Genomic DNA, 25,993 nt, shown 5'->3' with positions numbered 1-25,993 from the left:
TGTTGTGTTTTCATAAGTCGTACATGGACACGTGAATCTGTAACGTAACTCATTTGTGTGACAGAGGAGGATAAGATAGTAACGATATAATTAAATCTTTGTTTTTGTTTTTCGGTTTTTTTTCTGTCTCTTGCTTAGTAAATGCGATCTACCATAGCTGTTCATCGGGAAACATATCAGCAGGGGTACACTTTGTCCAAGGAAAGACAGGGTCTTATTACCCTATTAAGTCGCCCCAAATATACTCCCACAGCACGGAGATCATCATGATAACGATCTGCAATCCTACGACGGCGATCAGATCAACCTGCCTTAATGGAACGTGGTCCCCACCGTGGCCCACATGTGGTAAATAACCTTTCGTTACCGTCTTGAAAGCCATGGTAATTGATATCAGGCAGTTAGGGTGAGTGTTTGTCTAAGACGAATTATGAATGCAGACAACATCTGAAAAGATACCTGTTACTGAGCATGGAAAGAGAAAGAAATCAACGTGATTGTTATTTCATATTCATCTATTCATTCATTTATTCATTTATGTATTTCTTTATTTTTTCGGCCATTATGTATTTCTATTTTCAATCATTCATTTGGTTATTTATCCTGCTTTTCCATTTCATTTCCTTTTTTTTTAACTTTCCACATTATCTTCGCGTGACGTGTGCAATTTTCTTGCACACCGAATTTTTTTATTCCGCGTTGAATCCGTCGCAATTAAGTTGCACAAAGCCCTTTACTTTATCTTTCTAAATTACTTGATCAAAGGAGGATCCTTAGTGATTGCGGGTGTAATCAATCACTTTCAACTTTGTGCCAATGATTACTCAATTGTGCTCTACTTGTTTTTGTTTACTATCTGTTTTTTGTTTTGTTTCGTTTTGTTTTTAGCACACGCATGTGAGGCACCAACCACACCATCTGGTCGATATGAGGTAGCTTTTTCAACGGACGGGGCCTTTTTTCCTCAACATGAAGATGTCTACAGAAATGGACGTTCGATCGTCGTTCGCGTAGTTTGCGATCGCGGTTTTCTGCCTGAATCTCAAAGAACGGTGATCTGTGTTAATGGGATCTGGTCTGTGACGTGGCCGTCGTGTGGTATAGTCAAATTGTAAAACTGCTACGTACAGCCTTGTTGATTGGAGTGATGGTATGGTAGGGAGGCTGCCGTCGTTTCGTTGTGGTGCGCAGAGGATTTTATGGACGATTTTGTTGTTTGTCACCTCTTTCACATTCAATTTACTTTGCCCATGCATTAATATTATGGCTAAGCGATTATTCCTTTGAGAAAAACTTACTTTGGGCATGACTGATTTAAACTTCCCTGCCAGGGGCACTACTGCTGCTACCAGCAATTTCCCACCAGGGACTTTAGATACATCCATGACATAACCACGGCATCCGTCCCTTAGTACGTTATTCTACCCCATATCATACTCTATAATACGTACACTCTTGACAAGGGACAATAACAACTCTAAATGCGCATTGACGTTACTGACTTAATTGCGATTATTGCTTTAAGAACTCCACATAACTTCAAAAGAACATTTTGCCCAATACTACGCCAACATAAGCTTAGCTTTCTGCAAAAAAAAAAGAAGAAGAAGAAGAAAAAGAAAGACTCGCCCTCCATCGTTGCTCCCAAGAGGAGTTTCTCCCGTTTAGAAGCCCCCCAATCTGCAACAAGAAAATGGCAACTCTCCCCTGCATTTGATACCGCCATTCTATGGCCAACTTAAATGTATTGCGTAACGGAATGTCACAGTACGACTTAAAATAAAAGTGCAACCAAAATCTGGAAGCATTGGGATTTGAAATTCTACTCAGTCAGCAGTCACAGATTATTCGAACCAAGCAAATATGTACCAAAAAGCCAGCAAAAAAAAAAAAAGGAGTAAATTCTGTTATACATTTCAATCTCCCCGAATGACAGGAACATTTTTACGATGAGGGAAGTATTTTCTATAACGTGGTAAAAATAGTGTCGCGGTAAGGATCTGAATTTCACAATGTACAGTGTACGTCAGTACACTTTAGAACGTGATATGACATAATGCTCGCTTAATCACACGCCCATAATCATGATTTATGTCTAGCTGTAGGGAATAGTGAGAAAAAAAACAAACATTAGGGAACAATCAAATAATGCGGGCGGGAAAACCGCTTTTCCGAGCAACCCGGTATGCAGCACGTAATCATCCACACCAATTTGGTCAAAGATACAATCTACCAACTTCTGTATAGAACGTGTAGGGCCTATAAGTGTTTTTAAATCGTTCCCCTTTAAAATGTCATTATCAAAACCGGACAACCCCCCCCCCCCCAAACATATCAGTACATTCTATATTTTGTTCAATGGAACATATTTCACAGCATAGTCGTTTTTCATTGAGTTTCCAGCACTTGCACATTTAAACTGAAAAATAAAAAAAATGCAGAGAACACGATGAACATCACGTACAGACACAGATATCAAATGTTGTCATTGATATGAAGAGGTTTCTATGTTTGATACAAAAGATTCTCGTTAATTATGGAGTTTTATTTCTTTTACAGAATCACCGTGTGCTTCTTCGCCTTGTGACAATGGAGGAAACTGTACGGCAACAGACACTGGATACACGTGCTCCTGCGACGGAGAATTCTTTGGCCAGAACTGTTGTAAGGAGCAGATCTTCCTCCTCCAGTTATTTCATCTTATTTTTGTTTACTGCCTTGACTTACTTACTTGACTTAAGTCGGGTAGTATTCCCGAGATCCATGGATGATGTCCCTCCAGCGCTCTCTGCTCTCCATTACACTGGCAATGTCCTTTGTGTCATGCAGACCAGTGTCATTTCTAAGTGTGTCTACATATGTGCGTCGAGGCCGCCCGCGTCTTGCTCTCCCATGTAGTGGTTCCCATAGTAAGACTGAGTGTAGTGTTAACTCAGGGTGTCTTTGGGCATGTCCAGCGAGCCCTAGCCTCCTCTGAGCTACTTTGGAGCTAACTTTTGGTAGGGTCCCATACAGTTCTGAGTTAGTGATCCTCATTGTATATTGGTTGATGTTTAGAGCCATCCTGAGCATCCTTGTGTAACAACCATCTAGGATTTTAGTGAGTCTTCTCGTCATAGTCCAAGTTTCAGACACATACAGAAGTACTGACTCGACTGTTGCGGTGAAAAGGCGAACATTAAGGTCCTTCCGCAAGTCTGATTTGCACACAGTTTTTAAGCTGTTACATGCTGCCCATGCTTTTCTCTTTCTTGCGTCTACGTCCTCCTCAGAGTTTCTGATTTTGGCCCCAAGATACAGGAAGTCATTTACTAGCTCTATTGGCAGCCCACCCATACTTGTCATCCCTCCTCGTTCATCAATATTCTCGACCAGATATTTTGTCTTTTGTTTGTTCATTGTAAGTCCTACGCTGGCAGATACCGCCTCTACTTCCCTCATGAGTTCCTCTGCATCCTTCACGGTGTTTGTCAACAGGGGCAATGTCATCTGCGAATTCTGTGTCGGATATTTGCTTGGCCTTTACTCTCCTGCTCCGTGCTGGTGTCAAAGTAAATCCAAGATCTGGCTTCTTCTCTAATGCTAGGCGCATACAATAATCTACTGCAATTACGAAGAGGTAGGGGGCCAGTGTGTCACCTTGGAGTACTCCAGCAAGAATCTCAAAGTACTCTGTATTTCCATCAGGCGTGATGATCGTAGCTCTAGTGTTGGTGTAGAGCAGGAAGATCAGGTCGACAATCTTCTTTGGGATGCCGTAAGCCAGTAGAATTCTCTTGAGCGTTCCCCTGTCGATGGAGTCAAAGGCTTTCCTGAAGTCAATGAAGACCATGACAGCAGAGAGGGTCTTTGCTCTGGCTCCCTCTAGTATTCTTCTGAGTGTAAGGATGTGGCTAGTTGTAGACCTGCCCTTTCTAAATCCATTTTGGTTGGCCCGGAGCTTCGTATCCACTTTTGGCTGGATACGGTTCAGTATCATTTTGTTTAGAATCTTTGCCACAACAGATGTCAGTGAGATACCTCTGTCATTATTAATATCAGTGAGGTCACCTTTCTTTGGGACTGGTATAATGTTACTTATACCCCACTGTTCAGGGGCAACCATTTCATTTAATGCCTCATTACAAAACCCTAAAATAATTTCATTGAAGTCGCATCTCTTCATCACCTCTGGGGAGATGCCATCTTCTCCATATGCTTTGCCTTCTGTAATATTTTCCTTAGCTATCTGGAGTTCCTTTAATGTAAAAGGCTCTTCTGATATTTCTAAGTCATCGAAGATTTGCTTGACCTCTCCAATGTTCTGTGTAAGAAGTGGTGGCTGCCCCAGCAGAACCTTGAAGTGAGCTAGCCATTTCCTCTTTCTGTCCTCGGGGTTTATTCCATGGATTTGATTCCCGCATCCACTCTTTCTTCCTGCTATCTCATTTATCAGCCTCCAGCTCTCTTTACTCTTACATCTGTCGGCTGCATTCTCTACTCTCCTGATCTTTTCTGTCAGCAGCTCCTCTTTTACCTTGGTGTAGGCGGCATTGAGCTCACCAGTTTTCTCGTCTACTTGTACCTTGTGGTTCTCTGTTGGATCACTATGATATTGATCTTTGGCTGTTTTAAGAAGTTTCCTGGCTTCACTAACTCTAGGGTCCACTGATTTGTTTTCCCTCCTTTTCTTTTTCTTTTTTGGTACCATGGTCTTGTTGGTTTCTGCTATGGCTGACCCAAAATGTCCATATCTTTGTGACACCTTGTCTGTCACGCTTTCCATAGTGTCGTTTTCCTTGCACAATGCACTGAACCTATTCTTCACTTTACTGCCTGTTAGGGTATATTTTGCGGGCATCTCAGTATTTTTATGGGTTTTTCCCAATAATACAAATGCACTGCACTACCGAACAGATCACGCAGAAAGACTACACACAGAGAGAGAGAGAGAGAGAGAGAGAGAGAGGCATGACAGGGAAAGAAGTAAACCGGAGGTCTTTCCCTATAGTCAGAAAATCTTCTAGAATATGCAAACAATTCTGATAACTTAACGGAGTCATCCCACGAGATCGACACCCATGAGCCATACGGTCCACGAGTTTCATATTGAAATAAGGTCTATTATGAGTAATACAGCTCACGAGTTTTTGTACAGCCCATGAGTTCGACACTGGGCAAACAAAGACCACAAATCTGACACTACGCAAAAGAGGCTCACAAGTTCGATACTGTGTAAAAGAGGCCCTTGAGATACGATGAACAGCGACCTTATATGCCAAGTGGAAAATTCTATTAGAGTATGTATCTGTTGGGTGTATCAGGGTGTTGCATTAATGAAATCAAGTGGAAATTGACATACAACATGGTGCACTTTGGTCATACAATTTTTTCATGATGAAATTGCTTTGTCCATTTTCTCTGAAACGTCCGCACGCCTGATTCAGTCCACGGTGTGTCAATTTCGCATATTCTGCTCAAACGCATAAGTCCCCTCAAACCGATCGATAAATCACCAAATGTCACAGTAAAATGTTGTCCCATGTAGATTCCATTCACTGTGGCGATTGACTATCAAGGGGTGTTCCCTACTGGAATTAAGTTTTTGTCACTGTTTTGTGTCAAAACTCATGCATCTACAATTATGCAGCGTCTGGCCATTAAAGACAAAAAAAAAAAACAAAAACCAGTGATAGATTTGTCACTCAATTTACATCAACGCAAAGCTTGACATTTTCTTCTCAACTTTGCTCATTCCATGTCCAGGGTAACAGAAATCTTCTAAAGTTACATAGATGTGAAAAACAGAATGTTTCCCCAAAGCATGATTATGTTGCGGTTTCAGAATAAAGTGACACACAGGGGGTTTACACCATGGCACATAGAAAGTAAATCATGAAATTATCAACCCGATCGTTAAGACGTACTTTATTACGGAAGCAACATGTAGACATCTCAATTTGGATGTTGAAATTTCACTTGACGATATCTCTCTCTCTCTCTCTCTCTCTCTCTCTCTCTCTCTCTATATATATATATATATATATATATATACATATATATATATATATACATATATATATATATATATATATATATATATATATATATATATATATGGTTCACATTATGACAGACAACTTTGGTTTAATAGGTGTTGTTTGTGAATGTATACATTGATATTATCAGTAGACGCGTTTATTCTCTTTCATTTCTTGCTTTGAAGCATGCAACGTAATCCACACACCTGACAGCGATCGAAGAGTATCTTATGAATTTCAAGGACTGCAGAACCTAAACACAGAAATGTGGTCTCTGGATTTTGAACTCAGCGCAGGCCACTCCTCTCGCATCGCCTTAACAATGGCTCCATCCCAGAAAAATATCTCATATGAGATCGGTGAGTCTTCTACGTTCCGGACCTTGATGAAAAAGAAAATGCTTCAAGTTGTTTAAGTTATTTTCCTTGTAAATTTACAATTCATTATATGACAAATTTCATATTTACTTGAATACAGACGCACTTATATTCATGTACGTTCAAACATACATGCACATACAAAAAATATTTCAATACATGACGCGACACTAACATTTCCTTCGGAGCCGGGACAATGCATTCCGGTGGCTCGAGAAGCAAAGAAAAAGATGAAAAAATATTAATCACGCATCAAAATGTCAAAATAAAAAATTTAAAGACAATGAATATTTTAGAGCTGGCGGGCATTAGAAAATGATCAAGAACTACGTAAAGCGGTAAAGAAGTAACAGAAAAAACATTCACAGAAATAATTCCAAAGAAATACAGTTTTTTGTCATTACAACCCACGATGATTATGTAAAACTGGGTAGCAATGACAAAGGACTTTTAAAATCGAGGTACATGTGTATTTCAATTCAATACGTCAAACATATTATGCAATATTGGATTGAGGCATAAACGTCACCTTTGACAATACTCCATTTTCATGCAATTAAAGGCCCAAATTCAGCAATGTTAAAATACTTCTATTTCTAATTCCATATAGTTAGGTTAGTAGTGAGAAAAATTTGGCCGAATATGGAAATACGGGATTAAAGATCGACTTAGTTCGGCCATAAAAGACTAACAACAATCTCGCAGTCATGGGCTCGGCAGTTGGCTGAAAAAGCATGCAATTTGCATTGCACTGATCCTCGCATCGAACGGCTGCCAAAACATATAGGTTTGTGGATGATTTTGTGGTTTGACATCTATTTCTGATAACCTCGGCCAGTGGGGCAGAACAGGGAGCAATATGATACAGATTACAATAATGACCCACCACGACAAAAGGATCCGAAAGTCGGAGTTTAAAGTCAGATTATCAAAGTCGGTCATAATTACCATGTTGTTGCCAGGTAACCATTTATACACCTGGGTCGAGAGGGACATGGTTGGTAAAACAATCGTTTTCAAGGACATAAGCACTGAATGGGAATCGAACTCGGGTCCTCCGATTGGGAGTCTGGAGTAGTATCCACTATGCATAGTGGATACTACACAATGTCATAACATATGCCATGATGTTTAATCACATCGAGAATAAGTCGAACGCGTCAAACATATGGGATAGAATCACGTCAAGTATTGCATTATTTTGAAATCACACAGTCAGGGATGACATATAAACGGTTGTCGGGACATCAGCAGCAACTTCGAGAAAATTGAGGTGAAACAGCTAGTTGAGTGAGAAAACAGAAATCAAGATAATGTACTTCCCAGATTTGTCAATTTCACTGTTATAGCTATACTTGTCAGAATTACAGAAAATAAATGCATGTTTCTACATCAAATCAACGTGAAACATAGAGTTATGTTTTGTCTCACATTGATGTTTTTGCGCTGTGGGTGTTATTATTGTTATTGTTATTTTCATAATTATCTTTACATTTTGATATTAGGACAGCTTTCCCATTCATATCGTATATCGAATTTGGTATTGGAGAACCAAATATAAATTAATTCTAACATCGTACCATCAGTAGCAAGACAATTAGTCTCATTTTGCATTGTTTTGTAGACAGTAAGAAGACTGCAGGGTCTTACCTGCAAACACTTGTCATACCACATGAATTTATTGAGTTCATAGTTCATTTTTTACTTGACGTTTTGATTCAGTTAAACTGAAATGTATATATTGCTGATAACGATAGCATCAGAATTGTGGCGATCACGTCACGCTTTTGTTTAGTTTTGTTTTGCTGTGTTTATACAAAAAATATAAATGAAACCTCACATTCAAAATTTGTAAATCACAAAAGAGTACTCATGATGCAGAATAATGCATATACATGTATGTATAAACCTTTATACCGTCCTGAGTTATATTGATGTATCAAATTATCTAAATATGCATTCACTTCAATTTATTTGAAATATGTTTGTTTTGGAGCAGCTATTGGTGGAGACGGTAACACAATGACAAAGGTTTTCCGTCTCGGAGAGCTACAGGTGAGGGAGCCCCTATCCAGCAACAACAGGCTGTCTGGGACTTCAGTGTACGATCGCTTCTGGCTCAACTTTTCCTCGGGGAACTTTTCACTTGGTTCGTATGGCAACGCCGACCCATTTTTCACTTGGTTGGATCCAAACCCGTTAGAGTTTAGATCTATTGGACTTATGACATGGTATGGGTCAACTGGTCGATGGAAGATCCATTCGTTCTGTTAATGCAAGAGACGGTTGTTCTGGAATTGGTAGAGCACAGACGCGAATAGAAATAAAGATCACGACGTTGATAATAGTTCCACTTACTGCTGGGTTATTCAAGAGGACTGTTAGTGTCATCTTAGATTAACAAATAAAAGCGCATGGATCTTTTTTAACAAATAATTATATGAAGAATACGAAAATTGAATCGTGGTGTTAGACGAATGCAATACTGCTGGATGACGTTTATCATTCCTGAGACAATTAGAAACTTGAATCTCAAAATGTAGTTAAAATATGTTCATAATAATTATGTAAATCTGTACTTTTCAACCAATTGTCAGTATTTTTGTTGGTTTTATCATGGAAAGTTTTTATAAGCGACGTCGATAGGGAAAAAAGGCAACTATATGAATGAGTGGTAACCTCTTTTTTTCTTTTTTTTTTTTTTTTTTTTGGGGGGGGTCTGTAGCGAGTTTATGATCTGTAAAGCTGATGTTCACGACACGCCAATGGAGATGATAGGTGTATGTAGGTACGATTCAAGGCTTTGAAAAGTATTGTGACGTAGAGATGTCATAAGTAGAATTTCAGAGCTAAGATATTACTTTTGCATGTAAATGTGGAATGGCGGTTGATATCCATATGTTACAAAAATGTCTGTTTTTCTATCTTTCAGAATTTCAGTGTATGCTGCATGAAAGCTGTTTTCTTCTACAAATTTGTGGACAACATAATTACTGTATAAGATACTTACAAACTGCACAAAGTATCGTAAAGTAGTATAAACTCATATTACAAAAGAAAACATCAATATGATTCAAAACATGTCTAATGTAGATTTTAAAAATGATAAAGAAAAATGAAATTGAAGTACAACAGCTGTTGAAGTTAACTGTTTCCAACTCCTCCCATTAGATAGCAGGTTCTTTTCCTAAATTTTGTTTTACCTTACACGAAAGAGATTTCTTCATACTCTTAAGAAAAATGTTATAGGTACTGCCAGATTTTACAATGCATGAATATCGGGAAGCATTTTATCAGACCGTTTTTACATGTGTATTAAATGTCTATGTTTTTTTTTTCCATAACATTTTTTTAGGGTAAAAATAATATAGACTGTTAAAATCGAGTATCTTGGTTTAATCAAGAAGAATGGTTTTCTATTAAAGCTCTTTTTTCACTTTGCAGCTCCTTAGATTTTTTTTTCTTCGAAGATTTTCAGTACGACACTGTAAGAATCAAATTTATTTTGAATAAAAGATTCATAGAATGCAAGAGCATTCTAAACATAATAAAATATTAAACTACCTTCCCGTTGTCCCCGATCGTTTTGTTGGTCAAATATACCAATAAATATTTACATGCAGCGGTAGAGAGAACATCAGGTCCACTATTTCTAAAGGCTACCGCACATTACACGACTTTCGGTCGCACTACTCACCGACACTGGATCCGAAATAAAACAGCGCATGAAAAATATATATATTTTTAATTTAATATCTGAGGTCGGTGAGTCGTGTGACCGAGAGTCGTGTCATGTGCGGTGGTTTTTAAATGACAAGTCCACCTTCGTATACATGAGGATTGAAAGAATGCAATAATATTAGTAGAACACATCAGTGAAAGTTACAAGAACAACCATCATTTTGCAGTTTTTGTTACGCTTCGAAATTGAAATAAAACATGAATGAATGAATGAATGAATGAATGAATGAATGAATGGACGAAAGAATGAATGAATGAATCAACCAATCAATGGAAATAAAGTTTGAGGACAATTCAACAATTCGTTCAAAAAGTTTCAGTGCAGCCATCGCTGGAAAAAAAAAGACTACTACAGCTTGTGATGTCATATTTAGTATGCGTGGAACGCTGTAAGAAAATATTGAGAAAATTCAAATGAAATAACAAAAAATCGAGGGTTCAATAAAAAATCAAAAAGATATGACATGTTGATATTTTCTTTTTTTCGTTTTGGGAAAACATTTCTTGAACAGTCCATATGAATATTTAAATCAGCAAGTTGACGATAATTATGCTCTCACAATTTCTTATTCATTCGACAAAAATCTCACATTTCAGCTTTTTGAATAGAAAACGACCAAGAATTAAAAGGAACAAATTTTTAACTCTGATAACTCAGTATGGGAACACGCTTTTTCCTGTATTAGCTAAAAATAGCAAATGAGATTTTCCGAATTTCATCTAAAACCTTCATGAAGAATTTTGAGGGTATGACATCATCAATGCGCTCATTTGAATGTTCGTGAGGCCTCGTCAAGATTTTTTCTTTTCCGAAAAAAAGTACAATTTCGAAATTTCATATCTTCCTCATTTTTTTTTATCCGATTTTTGTCATCTTTGTATCATCCTCTAGGGAAAAATTTCCTCTTGTTTTTGAAATGTATTTATTTTGGGAAAATTTTCTTCTTCAAAATGCCCGTGTGATAACATTCTTTTGATACACTCGACACGCAACAACCCAAACAGAATGGCGCACCACTCACTTACCACGTGCATGGTGTTAGTTGTGTATCAACCACACATCCGTGGCCCATGAACATGTAGAGAATTTTGTTGTGCAAATCTGCCCGGAAATGATTTTAAAACGGTGTACTCCTCGCTCTCTCCTGGAGGTTTATTGTCCAAGCAATGCTCTCCGAACATTGCCCTGACGTTGGGTGAGGTATATTAAAAGAGGACTTCAGTCAGGTCCCGAGATTATTACCATTAAATCACGTGGTGCAAAATTCGATTACAAGGAACACGGTTATAGCGAAATTCTCGTTATAACAAAGTTATTTCCGAACGCCATTAACAAAGAAAAAGGAAAGAAAAAATGTGCGCTGCTTTATATGTAACGAAATGTGGATGGCTTATGAAAATACGTCGTAGAATAAACATTTACAGAGCGTCTCTGCATGGGGAACGCTTTAAATTCCAGTGTTTTGAACAGAAAGGGCTCAATTTGCTCTCTATGCCATCCCCTACCCTTCTCGGAGAACTCGTGTTACACTTACGTTCCAAAGGTTTGCAATACCGAAACATACAAATACCATTATACATGACTGTAGGCCTACCTGGGTGTTCTTTGATAAAGACAAAGAAGCAAGCAAACAAACAAACAAACAAACGGTCCGTTATTACGAAAATTTGTTACGTTATTTGGTATTTCGTTTTCGGCAACACGAACTTGAGATAAAGGGTTTATTTTATCTAATCCTAGTCAAGACATGAAATTAAACCTAAAACTCTAGAATATAACCTTCCCCTATTAAGCCTTAGTCAATGGGGGGGGGGGGGGGGGGAAGAGACCCGAGGAAATGTCGCGTGACCATTTCTGTCTATATGCGTGTATGTGTGTATGTATGTTTGTATGTATGTATGTATGTATCTATCTATCTCTATCTATAACTATTCATATAACACCAGAGGAGTTCCTTGTCATTTGATTGGTTGTGTGACATTGATCATTCGGCCCGTTTCATTATGACGTCATCATCCTTGCAATTGCGGCTCCATTCACCGTGCAATGCTGGATCGATGATTTGGTCTATTGCATGCTTGCTGAGAGCCCTGCATACAATTCAATTCAATTCAATTCAATCATAGTTTATTTCCAATCAACGAAAATCAAAAAAAAACAAACAAACATAGTACAATGTATACATGTCATTAAATGATATTGTTTAAACACTTGCAAAAGATTCATGTAATATACGAGACAAATTATAGAACAACATATATGTACAATAATAAAGAGGAACACTGTACAAATACTACGTGGGCGAGCGGAAAATAAATTCGATCATGGAAAATAGTGATCCACTAAAAGCAAAGCTTGTCGGACGTGGATCGCTAGATAAATAATGAGTGAATGATATACTACTCTATAACAATATACATGTAGTTATTTTGAGATACACAGGTCGGGAAAAAAATATAGAATACCAATGCTATATAGTGCCTGGACACTGTTCATTGAACCACGTGTACCGGGAAAATATGACAAGGACAATACATTCCTACACACATTCAATTACCCACACGCATATACACTGTTGGACGCGAGACAGTACCGAGAGGAGAGAAGACGGTAACAATACAAGTCTACGAAGAACAATAGACAGGAAAGGAAAAGGAGAGAAGAAAGAAGAGAGGTCTGCACACAGAACACGCCAAGTGCTGCGACATCAGGACAGGTGGAAGCTCAAGCATAAATTATAGCAATTTAAATTATCTAAGATTATAAGTAGAAAGTAAATGTTTTCTGAGTTTACATTTAAATGTTTACTACGCGTGTAAAGGTCGTGTCACACCTTTCCGGGCAAGCTACTCGGGCTTGTTGCGAGGAGGGATTTTCCAGCACGCAGGAGAAGTTCCCCGGGCGGACAAGAATGTTTGCGAGTTTCGTACTTGTTTCTTACCTACTAGACGCATGCTACTTATCTTCTACTTGCGTGTATTCCGTGTGACCTGCCTGAGAGCTTTGAAACCGATCCGTTTTCTGTTACGAGCGACTTACAGGTAATGAGAAGTACCTGCGTTGGAGTTGCTTGAGAGGTGCTGCCGGTAAGGGTCTCCTACTGGTGTTCTGCGTGTACCTCTGAGAGCGAAACCCCACGACTCACTCGGAACAAGTTTTGAGCATGCTCAAGGCCTTGTCATACCGTATCTGCGGAAGTTTTGCGACTTGACTTGCGTTGAAACAAATTTGCTACCCTGAGCTCTCCGCAGTTGGTCCACACCTGACAGTACCTAGCGCGTATCTCGCCTGTTCTTGCCCGGAGGTGCGCACGCAAGTCCCATTTTAACGCAACCAAGTTTTGAGCATGACCAAAACTTTTTCCGGGTGAGTCGCGGGGATTGCACGGAGGGGTCCACGCAGAACCCCAGTAGGAGGCCCTTAGCGGCAGCAGCTCGCAGGAAACTCCCACGCAGGGACTTCGCAGTCCCCGTATGCAGCCAAGATAATGACATTCTGTGGAATTTCTGCCATTCCTTCAGATGAATTCCTTCACTGAGTTGTCAGCACCCAAGCGACTGGTACGCAGGTCACACAGTATACCCGCAAGTTACTATATGTAGAACACGTCCAGCAAGTAAGACACATGCTCTGACTCGCCCCAATCCTTGTCCGCCCTAAGAAATTGTCCGGTATGCTGGAAAATCCGCACAAACAAGAAGCCCGCGTAGCATGCCCGGAAAGGTGTGACAGGGCCTAAACATGGTTGCGGATAAAACAGATTTGCGTGCGCGCCTCCGGGCGACTACGAGTGAGATACGTGCTAGGTGCTGTCATATGCGGGGACCTCCGGGTAGTAAAAATTGTTCTTCATAAGTCGCAGGCAAGGCTTGCCCGGAAAGGTGTGACACGGCCTTGAAACGCTTGCGTTTGCAGTATGTGTATGCGACAGCGCGCTGGCGTAAAAGCGCTCAGTGAGCACTCTCGTGATCTCAGATTTTCCTAAATTAATAAAACATCAAATAACAAGGATCTTTTAAGGCGTTATATAAAACAAATAATAAATGTTTTCTTTCCAGCAATGGGCAGGATATTTCATTCGGTGAATTCACCTCCTGAAATATACCGTCCATTGCACTCATAAACGTTCAAATTTTGTATACTAGGCCTATCAATACTACACTCTACTACACTAATATCTCGCTACATCTTTCGCTATATCTCGATCTCTATTTATCTACTGTCAATCAATCAATATTATACGAATAATTTATGAGTTGTGAGTGCATCAGGGCACGAATATCGCACGAGGCGCGAGATAAGCCACTGGTCTATTCAACAAGGCGCGTAGCGCCGCGTTGAATAGACCAGTGGCGAATCTCGCGCCGAGTGCGATATTACGTGCCCCGATGCACGAACAAAATCATAAATTATTCGTTTTATACAACACCAGGTCCTTGTCCACAATCACAGTGCTAAATTAGAGACCGCCAACTCAGGAAGGCCCAAAAAATAAATGTAACAATTAGGCTGAGAATTGTAAACCACCTAGTGTACTGCTTTCAAACACTCGTCATGATTCGACCACACAACCACAAGAATCACAAACTCTGCAGGGTCTATACCCATTCTACACTAACGTTAGATCGAGTCAGGCCTGACTGTTAGGCCGATCTGAGATGTCGGTAGATCTAACAGTAGTAGGTCTAGACTTTGCCTACTTCCGAAATTGATTCTGTATAAAAACACAGAAAAATAATCAAATTACGGTTTCTCAACTTGAAATGAAGTCTTGATTTTGGGATCACTGTCGTCCACGTAGCAGATCAGAGTCAAAAGTAAAAACACAGCAGTAGGTAAGGCCGCAATACATATGCAACTAGCTAGGTAAAGTAGCTGCGCGTACACGTTAACGTTGCAGTACTCCGCCGGTAAGGTCTGTGAACTTACCGGCAGCGCAGCCTAGCCGGCCATACGCCAGCACGTAGTTTGCTGGCGCTTTGCTAGTGTGAGCGGCCGTGCATTAGCAGCCCCCCCCCGCGAAGCCGTGCTATAGTACCCTCGAACCGTGCAATAGGCCCATGTCAGAGGCCTATTGCATGGCTGTCACCCTGATCTGTGTCGGCTTTTATGTTTGTTCCGCACTGTTATAGGATATCGAGCTATTCTATAAAAAATACAAGGTATGACCACAGCGAGCCCGAATAATTTGCATGGAAAAGCGAGAAACAACGATGCAAACGAAGCAATGCTGCTGAATTAATTGATTGCTGATCTCTTTCCCGTTCTCTCTCTCTCTCTCTCTGCATAGTTCTCGTAGTACTGAAATAATACCAATATACCAATTTGAAGGGCATGCATATGTGTGCAAAACCATGTCAATTCCAAATTCATGATTCACGAAAATTTGATTTCTCTATAAACAGATTAAGAAAAAATAATTGCTGCCGATGGAGGCTATGCCAGTCTTTAGGAAAAAAAAAGTATCCAGACCTTCAGGATATTATATATTGAATTCACCTGTTTTGCTTTAAAAAAGCTTGTGATTGATCCCCGTATTTACCTAGAAAACTGCCGCGAGGCAGTTTTCTCGGCTCAGCCTTCAGCGACTTTGGGATTATTTTGTCGTGGCGAGTCACTTATTCTAGTCTTTGGATTATCATCATTATTACTTCCGCCAAGGAAGGAGGCTACGTTTCATCGGCGTTATATAGCTTGTTTATTTGATTGATTAACAATCAAACAAACCAAACAAAATGTTTAAAATAATAAAAAATAAAAATCTCAAGACGAAGAAGAATTTGTTTGATCATTCCACTTTGCAGCAAATGTTTAATTGAGCTTATTGCTGCTAAATATAGATGACAAGTGATTTATTTCACACCAGAATGGTAAAACAAAAGCGAGTTTCATGCACTTATAGATGGAGAAGAAATATTAAAGGACAAGTCACCTCACCTTCATAAACATAAGGATTGAGAAAATGCAACAACATTAGTAGAACACATCAGTGAAAGTTTGAGGAAAATTGGACAATCGATGCAATAGTTATGAATTTTTAAAATTTTTGTGTTGGAACCGCTGGATGAGGAGACTACTACAGCTTGTGAGTCATATGCGTCAACAGGATAAGAAATGTATAGGATTCACTTATTTTCACTTATGTCGCTGAATAAAGGGGCGACTGACTTGTCTCTTTCTAAAAGGCAGGGGGGATAAGATTACCCTGAAGGGAGATGTCGGTAACGTATGAGGGAGGATAGACTTGGTTGTGTAGAGGGGATTTTGTGGATAGGGTTCTGATAGTTTCCTTATGATTGGTGTAGCGGCGATGTGTCAGCTGAGGTGTACTAGCTGGTGGCAGTAGACTGACTGCGGGGTGTACTACAATACTTCAAGAATTCATAGACTTTTCGGGGTTCGGGGAAGTGGTCCTCAAACTTTCAGATGGACGGGTGCTCCTTTTATTGGCTACATTCTCTCAATCCTTATGTTTATGAGGGTGAACTTGTCCTTTAATAGAGGAAGCAATGCAATGAGGTAATTTACTTTTTTAATTTCTTGGACTCTTTGCTGAAAAAACTGTTTAAGGACCACTTGTATATTCTCCATGTTTCATTTGTTGTTACTTTTTATTACTATTATTTTTTTTTTCTTTTCAGGTTTGACTATTGTCGGACTGCTATGACTGTAAATGCGTGTGCCTGTTTTTGATCAACACCCTTGCTGTTGCCGGGTCATGTTTGTTCATATTCGAACAGGCTAACTTTGAATAGCCAACTAATAAGTGATTGAATGCTGGTTATCCTTGTCTCAGTTTGGAGGGTCGCAGAGGATGCATATGAAGACACATCAGTCTCTCATTCCAACAATGTATACCATTTGAACAAAGGGTAAATGAAACAAATTTTAGAGTTCAGTTAACCCATTCGTAAATGAACCGCCCGAAAACGCGCGTGAGATTACTCCTTAAACCGCCCGAAACCGCCCGTCCGTTTTTTTTTCTTAAGTTTTATCCTTTACTACTATTTTTTTGGTGTTTTTATGATAGAATATATAATTACGTAATTTGAAAGAAGTCCAAGGCCAAGAAAGTATGTTGGAATTACTTCTCTGACACAGAAGTCTCTTAGAGAAGTCTTTAGGCTTAAAAAAAAAAACATAACTTATGATGGACAAAAATAAACATGCAGTGATCTATTTTACATAATTTAGAAAGTTTCGTAATGAGAGTAATATTCCTGTACGTTCCAGGGAATAATAGGTCATTATGTACGAAAGGTTAAATGTTGATATGTTAAACATCCGTGGTCAGATTGGGTAAAGTTTTGAAGAACTGTTCGACTTGAAATTGACAACGTAGAGATATGCTGTAACAGTTCCAAACTGACCAAGGTTCTAGAAGTCTTCTAACTGCATCATGCACTCCTGCTTAATGTTAACACTTTTTTTTCTTGCTGTTGTCCTAACCCATCTATCTACTCTGTTTGTTGATGTTCGGATCAAATATTTCAGGTCACAAACGTCGCGGTTGAGGGCGTCAAAGTGCATTCAAGCTGCAAGTTGCGCAAGTTGACAATAGTCCTGTGCCCCTATTTTTCTAGCCGTAGCCACCTTGTTCGTTATTTCGGTTTCACTCATGGAGAAGCTGTGAAAATGTATACGGTTCTAATCCAGCTTATCGATCATTGCAGCAGCTGTAATAAGTGAGGGGTATACACCGAGAACTCTGAATTGAGATTATATCCAATTTCCTATCAAAAACAAGCTTGAAGGAGAATAGTAACGATGTGAAACGCTAGCTGACATGGACTCGAACGAAGGATATACCATCACCTTCCGACTCGCAGGCGTACTAGGAACAATTAGACATACACCCTGGCATATCAAACCGTGGCTTTTGCACCAATACCTGGGGAATGGCTTCGCTGGAGCAAATTCGTTACCTGAATGAAGATAAGGCACACTACCGCAAATGCTTCAAGGTGTACTGCGATAACTCCGTCGGATATCCTATTCGTCTGGACGGGTTAACAAGGCAGTGGTTTGATACCATCACAACCGGGCTGGCAGCCAATCGGAAGTCGAATCAACCTCTTCATATGCTAGGTGTTGGGAGTGGAGCGGGTATGTAAATGTCTTCAATGCAATGTCTCAGTTAGGTGAGACTTTTCTCTCACCTCCCTGCATGTCCTTGGTGGCACAAAGCATTTGGTGGTTGCTTCGAACTTAATTGGTTGGCTAGTATACCAGGCTGTATTTTCTTCAATTCCTGTGGCACTTTGTTCGTCTCTGACAGTCTAATAGTACCGTATCTCTCACTCAACACTGTTTCATATCTCGAGAGAGTGGGAAAAAGGAAAGTGAGGGGGAGAAGGATAGATTATGCGTAGCCATTGACTAAACAATTCCATGACTACCCACCAAGCGAAATAAAAAGCTATTACACTCTGCAACATAATATAAAGCATTCAAAGCAATGATTTTCCAAGTCGATGAAAGGACACTTCCAGTTACCATGCAGATGACAATAATATTGGGCATCTTGAGAAGAAAAAAAAAATCTTGATCCTGTAATTTTTTAGTTCAATAAAAAAAAAACTTACACAAATAGTACAGCCCTTCCAAAGGATTTCGTTTGTCAGTTAATTTCTATAGTTTTTCATTAAGCAGCAAATTTCAATAGAAAAACTTAAATGAGAATACCACACTTTCAAATGTTAATGACTTTTTAAGCAAACTTCACAAAGCAGCGATCGTTTATTATATTACTTTATATTTCTTGTAATGAAAAAAGAACTGCTCTAATGTGGCTTAGGATATATTGAAGAATAGAATGTAACTCTGTTCATTTTGTGAATGATATTGTATATTATGTAATAGATTCACCAGGCTCTTGACAGTCAAATCCCGTCACTCCTTTCACTGATACAAAGAAACGACTTTAACGAAAATAAAAGAGGTTATAGTTAGACTGCTTTTATGTTCTAGACCTTTTTCTCGTCTGCAGGAGAGACTGAATTAGAAATGATGCAGGCATTAGCCTCCTACTTCGGGAAGATCCACAACACGGTAGTGGAACCGTCACCGGATCAGTTGGCAAAATACCGCCTCCGCTTATCTCAAACAGCAGGAATGGACAACGTTGAGGTCGACTTCCGCGAGATGACAATTGAGCAGCATCGCAGACAAGAAGCAGCCAGGGACCACTCCAAACAAGTATGACTTCATCAACGCCATCCATTCCTTCTATCACATCGAGAATCCTGAAGATATCCTGGAGTATCTCTACAGCTGCCTCAAGGAAGGAGGGATTCTCTTGGTAGTCCTTGTTGCCGGTAAGACTCCTCATAGACTGATGTCACGAATGATGTGACGGTGCCACAGGTGGATTACGTAGTAGACCTTTACAAACTTAATTAAAGCTTTAAGGCATTGTGTACAGATTAGGAGCAGTGATTTAACGAAAGTTATTGTTCGAGATATCACATTTGTCATGTGTAGGTCCGTTGCATGACAAAACATCCTACCACGTAAATATTTTGGAATAAAGCCTAAAATATAAGGAGATATCACTATCTTCCTCGATAAACCATAACTGTAGACAGTTTAGTCTAGGAACACTTCTGTTATAGCTGTTGTTCACATTCTGTATGATTAAAAACACTTGACATTGATTATACTGATTTAAACTATTACATTGGGTTTTTTTACTGACTATCATTTTAGAACTATTTCAAAGCACCAAAGTGTTTTTGTTAATCTGCAAATGGTAAAGAATGCCTTCAATATAAACAAAAAAACCAAAGAAATTAAAAGATCAACGGAAATTTCACTATGATAATACTCAGTATGATAGTGACTCAGACCACAGCGTTTAAGATATATGGACTGAATCGTCCAGACGTTAAGAGACGTTGGTTAAAAGCATTTGCGGTTTAGGAAAAAGTATCTTCATTCATTCATACTTGCAATGAAATTCTTGAAGGTTTTCGTTGCCGTAGAACGTTGGGTGGCAGAAAGAATAACGGTGCAACCACGTATTCTTTTCTGCGTATGTATGTGGCCCTGAAAAAGCCTTATCCATACTCCCTGTATGCCCCTTTCAGGGCCACATACATTCATGCTTAAAATTTCGTTTGTACAAATCTTACAATTCTATGATAAACCATAACAAGTGACAAGCTAACATAAAGCATTTCTCAAAAATAATCAACAAAGTTCCAACTGCACCATCTCATTGGTGCACAGTTCATTTTTTTTCAATACCCAAACAAAACTTCGCTGAATTGAAATGATGTTATAATCATCGAGACTTGGAGACAATCATGTCACTTGCTTCACAAAATTCTTTCCTACTGGAAAGAACGCAGTGTCCCGCAGTATGTTCACAGTGTGGTCACATAGTCGACTATGTGAAAACGCTCGAATTCAACAGTGTGGTGATGATTTCACACCGTGGTGTGGTTTCCACAGAGTCTTCACATGGTAATATTCTGTGTCGCACTGTGAATAGATGATTCACAATGGTTTGACACTGATAAATTGCTCGAATTTAGCAGCGTGATGAGAACTCACTCTGTGTTCACAATGGCCCGAATTCACGAAGGTGGTACAAATGTGACCGTGCACCTCAAAACGAACAAAAAGTCGCACACACTGATTTTGTGTGAGGACTGAATAATTATAGGTGAAAAGGGTCAACCGAGCCAATGTTGACTTTTTCATATTTTCTGAAAGAGCAAGTCTTCTTCTACATCATGCTAAAATTTGGAATCATAAAACGGGCAGGAAAGTGTGCTTTTTAGCCGTTTTTCTGGAACATTATTTGGCAGAGTAGTGTGATTAAGTGTGTCTTTAGAATCCCGTTTTCATTTCGTAAAAACTTTGTACACACTCTTCACTTTCAAGTCCTATAACTTTTGAGGGGATAACACTACTGATTTGGAAGTTGGCATTAATTAAGGACAGAATGTGTTAATAAGGCATGATCAATTTTAATTTAATCTGATAATCTCTTCATTGTTGTTACTCCCGTGGTTTACATCCTGTTTTTTGTCCCATTCATTGCACAGCCATTACGGCTTGGTAAAAGATAAAGCGCTTGAATAGACACTGTACTTCAGAGCCTCTTTTCTCAGTTCACACTTTTCCTGAGTGTGTGCCTTCTTTCCAATATTTAGATAGGTTAGGAGAGTCAAATTGGTTTCAGTTATACATCATTTTAAAGCTAAGAGTCTGCTCTTTCAGAATATGCCTTTAACTAAAATTTCATGTCTGGCGACTTTTTGTTTGTTTTGAGGTGCAGGGTCACAAATGAAACCATGGTTTAAACCATGGACAATAACCATGGAGCGCCAAGTGTCGCATGGAATGTTTCGTTACGAAATCAGTCATTTCGTCGATGAAATGATTATTTTGTAACGAAATGACAACATTTTGTAACTAAATGAACATTTCGTCCACGAAATGATAATTTCGTTAACGAAACGGCCATTTTGTCGACGAAATGACCAATTTCGTAACGAAACATGCCATGCGACACTTGGCGCTCCATGGTTTTTGTCCATGGTTTAAACCATGGTTTCATTTGCACCAACTTCGTGAATTCGGGCCATAGTGTCCACGTTGTGTTCACACTGTCTCTCACACACCGTGGGATACTTTGATTTTTTTTTTTCCAGCAGGAGTTTTTCCCCCCGCAGTTACTAGAGCTACTCAAAGATTACTCTTTATGTCAGGCCTACGGTTTTCTTTTACTTTTATTTACTTATTTGTTCATTTTTACTTTTTTTTACAGGCGATGGCGGCGCTGCCAATCTGTGGAACCGGTATCCAGACCTGCAGGACTCGAGAAACAGGCAGATATCTTCCAAAAGCATTCGCGATACTTTCAAGAAGCTATCGATCGATTCTCGCACTTACCGGGGGAAATGCCGCGTGGATTTGACGGAGTGTTATCGCGATGCATATCGTCCGTCGGAGAAGAGTGATCTCCTCCTTGATTTTATATCTCACATCATAAAGTTTAGGGAGACGGTCGGAGACGAATTTTATCACGAGTACCTGGATTGTGTTGCATCAGAGACCGTCTCTGAGAGACTCCATGACAACCGCGTCCTCTTCATGAACGACTGGGAGGCGGTAATAGCTCAGAAACCAGCGAATTGACTGGAATTGCTAAGAGGATCCCCTTTGTTTCTTTTTCCCTGGGGGGACGTGGGTGGCTTATGATCTGGCAAAGCCAACATTATTGTCTTTCACCGAATCACTCGGGGGGATATGTTAATTGTGTATCAGTATTTTTGACTGTTTGAAAGCATTCATTATCTAAATCGTATGTCACAATGGGTCTGGTTGATACCTGTAGTCACCTGGGGCGAGGGGTCGGCATCGCATTCGCCCGTTTTCTTGTGTGGGTGGGTAGGTGGTGGGACCACTACACCGGGTTGGCACCCTGCTCTGTGCGATGAATGAATGAAGTGGGATCTTTTATGCGCATCAGTCGTGGCTGACTCACACACGAGGGACAGAGTGTATTGCCTCTTACACACAACATTGCTCAGTGACATTCGGGAATCAAACCCAATACCCTTGGATGTGCAGGTAGATGTGCTACCTACTGAGCCATGCCCCCGCTCTTGTCTCCAAATTAGCTGGATGACAGGCGCACGCCACCCCGCCCGACCTTTGAAAGCATTCAGAATGGCTCACGAAATCAACATTGCACACATTAAAGGTGTGGGTATAGTTCCGGTTGAGATGGAGTTTTTAGTAAGTTTCCAACATTTTAATGACAACTTTTTCGAAATAATGAGAAACTTATTACGAAATATGAGTTTACTTGATGAAATTTAGTTTGAACTGGCTGAGATATCCAAAACAAAGCGATCCTAATAAAAGCTGGAACCTACCTTTTATTAGAGTCGCTTTGTTTTCCTTTGTTTTTGGATATCTCAGTCAATTGAAAACCCATTTTCATCCAATAAACTTTGAATTCAACTTAGAGTTCTATGCTCTTTAATATTTCAAAGAGTGATTTCTAAATATCTCGAAAAAAGTTAAAAGCCGAATTCTCACATCAAACAATAATATAACATCACTTTAAGCCCCATTATGTAATGTCGGTCTCGCACTCGTTTTCTGTTCTTTTGTTTTGTTTTGTTTTTTCGACTTTTAGATCTTTTTTGCTTAGTGTCGGACTCATGGGCCTCGTTTGCCTTCTGCCGCACTCATGGACCTTATTTGCCTAGTGATTAGCTCATGGGCTGTAAGACTCGTGAGTCATGCGACTCGTGGGTTGTATGACCCGTTGGTGTTGGACTCGTGACGTGCGCCCTGTTTTGCTGGTCAATCACCCTGTTTGGTTGGTTGCTTGCGTCCACGATTTTTTCTTTCTTCTTTCTTCTTTTTTTTTCCCATTTTCCCCAACTTGATTTCATGTCAGTTAACGTTGGTTCGTTTGATTTTGTTTTATATCAGTTTGTAGCTTCGTTAATTAATTATTCGTTGTTTTATGTATTTGTTGAGGGTCCTACATCACACAAGCTCTGCTTTTAAGTGGGACCCTTCATTTCCATTCTAATCCTTATTTTTCTTGTACTATATGCATATGTAAATACCTAAAAAAAATACAATTGTACTTTCTTCATTGTTACTCATTTTCACATGTATTTTGTCAATTTACGTTTTTTTTTTCAATTATTACAACTATGTTCTGCTTATGCATTGCACATAATTTGTCTGTTTATTTCATGCAAATGAAAAATAAATTTGAATCTTGAATCTTGAATCTTGAATCCAAAATCAAGACTTGAAGGAGGTCCTTAGTAACTTGTGAACACGTGCGATGACACCCCCCCCCCCTCATCTCCACTGGACAGATGCTGCAGACCATCTGATTAGTGCCAGTGTGATTTCTCCCGCATGGTCCTCAGTGAGAACCTTGGTGCCTGCCCTTGTCAAGTCGGCCTCATACTCTTCCAATGTCGACATGTCAAGATAATGTAAATCCCCCTTTCCACCTGTAAACTTTGCTACATATGCTTTCTCGTCAAGTCGACTTCCTAAGATGAGAATGTCGACATGGCGACATGCATCACCTTGCCAAGTCGAATTCCTGAAAAGTGCATCTTCCCAAGTCGACTTCCCGAAAAGTGTATGACGACATGGCAACTTACATTATCTCACCATGTCGACGTCCTTAAAAGAATATGTGGAATTGGCGACATACACTTTGTTAATAGTTCGACCAGGCGAGATAGGGCGACATCTACTGACTGAATTGCACTTTTAAAAATGTCATAGCAACGTAAATCAACTCAAATCGAAGGTATCGTGCTAATCAAGGATAATCTAAACTTATATTATGAGGCTAGATTTAAGTTTTGCATCCCACATGTATACGCATTTATGTTTATTCTCACATAATCATTGACAAGCAATCTTGTGCCTGAGTCATCTTTCCCGCGATACCGATACCAGCCCCCCCCCCCCCCCCCCCAAAAAAAAAAGAAGGTCCATAAGTATAAAACTATAAACCAAATAATTAAGGTCCACGAGTCCGACACTAGCCAAACAAAAGAAAAGAATCCAAAAACATGAGCTAGACCGTCACTGGGGTACATTAAGGCCCGTAATACAACAAATGTCGGACACGTGGACCTTGTTTGCCTAGTGTCGAACTCGTATTAATAGGCCTATTTGCCTAGTGTGGTACTTTGGGGCCTTATTTTCCCATCCGTGGGATGACTGTGCGACTCATGAGTGTCGTAGCTCGTGAACTGCAACCCCAGACTCATAACGACAACTCATATTGCGGCCTTGTGTTGATGATTGCAATACCATGCTGTCCTACAACATGGTAACATTCTTTTGTAAAACACAAGGAAGACCAAAAGTGACAGTCACAGAATATTGTCACTCCTACTGATTGTGGAATAAATCCATCGAAGTTTCTGTCATAATTTCAATAACATGCACATGATGTCACTTTTGTTAAAGTTTGGTATTTGTCTTTAATATGGAAATAAACGCAAGCAAACAGCAGCAAAGGAACGATGGCGCTAAACCCTTACTGACAGAGGAAACTTGTAATTAACCAACTTGACGACGTTGGTGAAGGTATTATATGGTCATTTTAATCGTCCTCCCATGACATTATCAGAAAACATAAGACGGCACAGAGCCTCTTGGCGTCCAAAATAAGATCGTGTGGTAACCATGGTAATTTCCCTATCACGGGCTTACTCTCCTTTCTCCGCCCTCAACGTGCCGTGCTTTCTTTTATAGAGGACGCGTCATCAAGGGCAATTAATCAGATATAAAGTGAACAAGTGCCCTATATGATTGGCTTGAGGCGCGGATGGATAATAAAGGTCTTCAAAAGGAAATGAATATCATAATAGTTCTCCACGGGTATCCGTGTAGACGATGGGTTTACTATAGAGTGGAATCACAAAATATGAACTCGTTTGGCGCTTCAAACAAAATGGCGAACTTCATCCTGCCTTAAGAATGAGTGATTGATACAAAACTACACGTTCCCCCTGCGCCATGATGTGTGAATGGAAGTAGATGCATTATTACTGATAAATATTAATTGCTGCTGCTTTGATTTGATTTGCAAAGCTGATTCGCCTATGTAGCCCCTCATAGCTCTTTTACGTGTTTTTTTTTTCTGTGTGAAACATATTCGTTTTGTCACAATTCCATATCCTGAAAACGTATCGACTCGCTGCTTGTTTGCGTATGTTGATGATAACGTGTGTGTGTGTGTGTGTGAGCTTGCATAGGCTTTGTGTAATTGCTCGTTCATTCGTATTTGATTTTTGCTGTCTCAAATCAAATCAAATAAAAATGAATAACATCAATGT

General features: G+C 39.6%; 2 protein-coding genes across 2 annotated transcripts in view; both read left to right on the top strand.

The window, feature by feature from the left end:
* The first annotated feature begins 18,037 nt into the window (after positions 1-18,037).
* On the top strand, positions 18,038-22,289 carry LOC139728358 (histamine N-methyltransferase-like). Its single transcript, XM_071639304.1, has 4 exons — positions 18,038-18,245; positions 19,129-19,337; positions 19,381-19,456; positions 21,919-22,289. Exons 1-4 carry the CDS (start codon positions 18,038-18,040, stop codon positions 22,287-22,289), a joined length of 864 nt encoding a protein of 287 aa, XP_071495405.1.
* A 176-nt stretch (positions 22,290-22,465) lies between these two features.
* The window catches only part of LOC139728357 (lactadherin-like), a 34,615-nt gene continuing 31,087 nt past the window's right edge, over positions 22,466-25,993 (top strand). Inside the window, exon 1 of the mRNA XM_071639302.1 lies at positions 22,466-22,541. Within this exon, the coding sequence (XP_071495403.1) occupies positions 22,466-22,541 (76 nt within the window). The remainder of the gene's footprint in view (positions 22,542-25,993) is intronic.

Source organism: Diadema antillarum, unplaced genomic scaffold (assembly GCF_040938485.1).
Source record: "Diadema antillarum isolate AM-2024a unplaced genomic scaffold, OU_Dant_1.0 seq00000175_RagTag, whole genome shotgun sequence".
In the NCBI taxonomy this organism is placed as follows: domain Eukaryota; kingdom Metazoa; phylum Echinodermata; class Echinoidea; order Diadematoida; family Diadematidae; genus Diadema; species Diadema antillarum.
Note: the sequence above shows the minus strand (reverse complement) of the source record. Positions and strands in the feature narration are given on the sequence as shown.

Excerpts from the sequence above, each read along its gene's own strand:
- LOC139728358 (XM_071639304.1), top strand. The coding sequence starts at position 18,038 with ATGGCTTCGCTGGAGCAAATTCGTTACCTGAATGAAGATAAGGCACAC. Across the intron at positions 18,246-19,128 it reads AGGTGTTGGGAGTGGAGCGG|GAGAGACTGAATTAGAAATG; the intron begins GTATGTAAATGT and ends TCTCGTCTGCAG. Across the intron at positions 19,338-19,380 it reads CCAGGGACCACTCCAAACAA|AATCCTGAAGATATCCTGGA; the intron begins GTATGACTTCAT and ends TATCACATCGAG.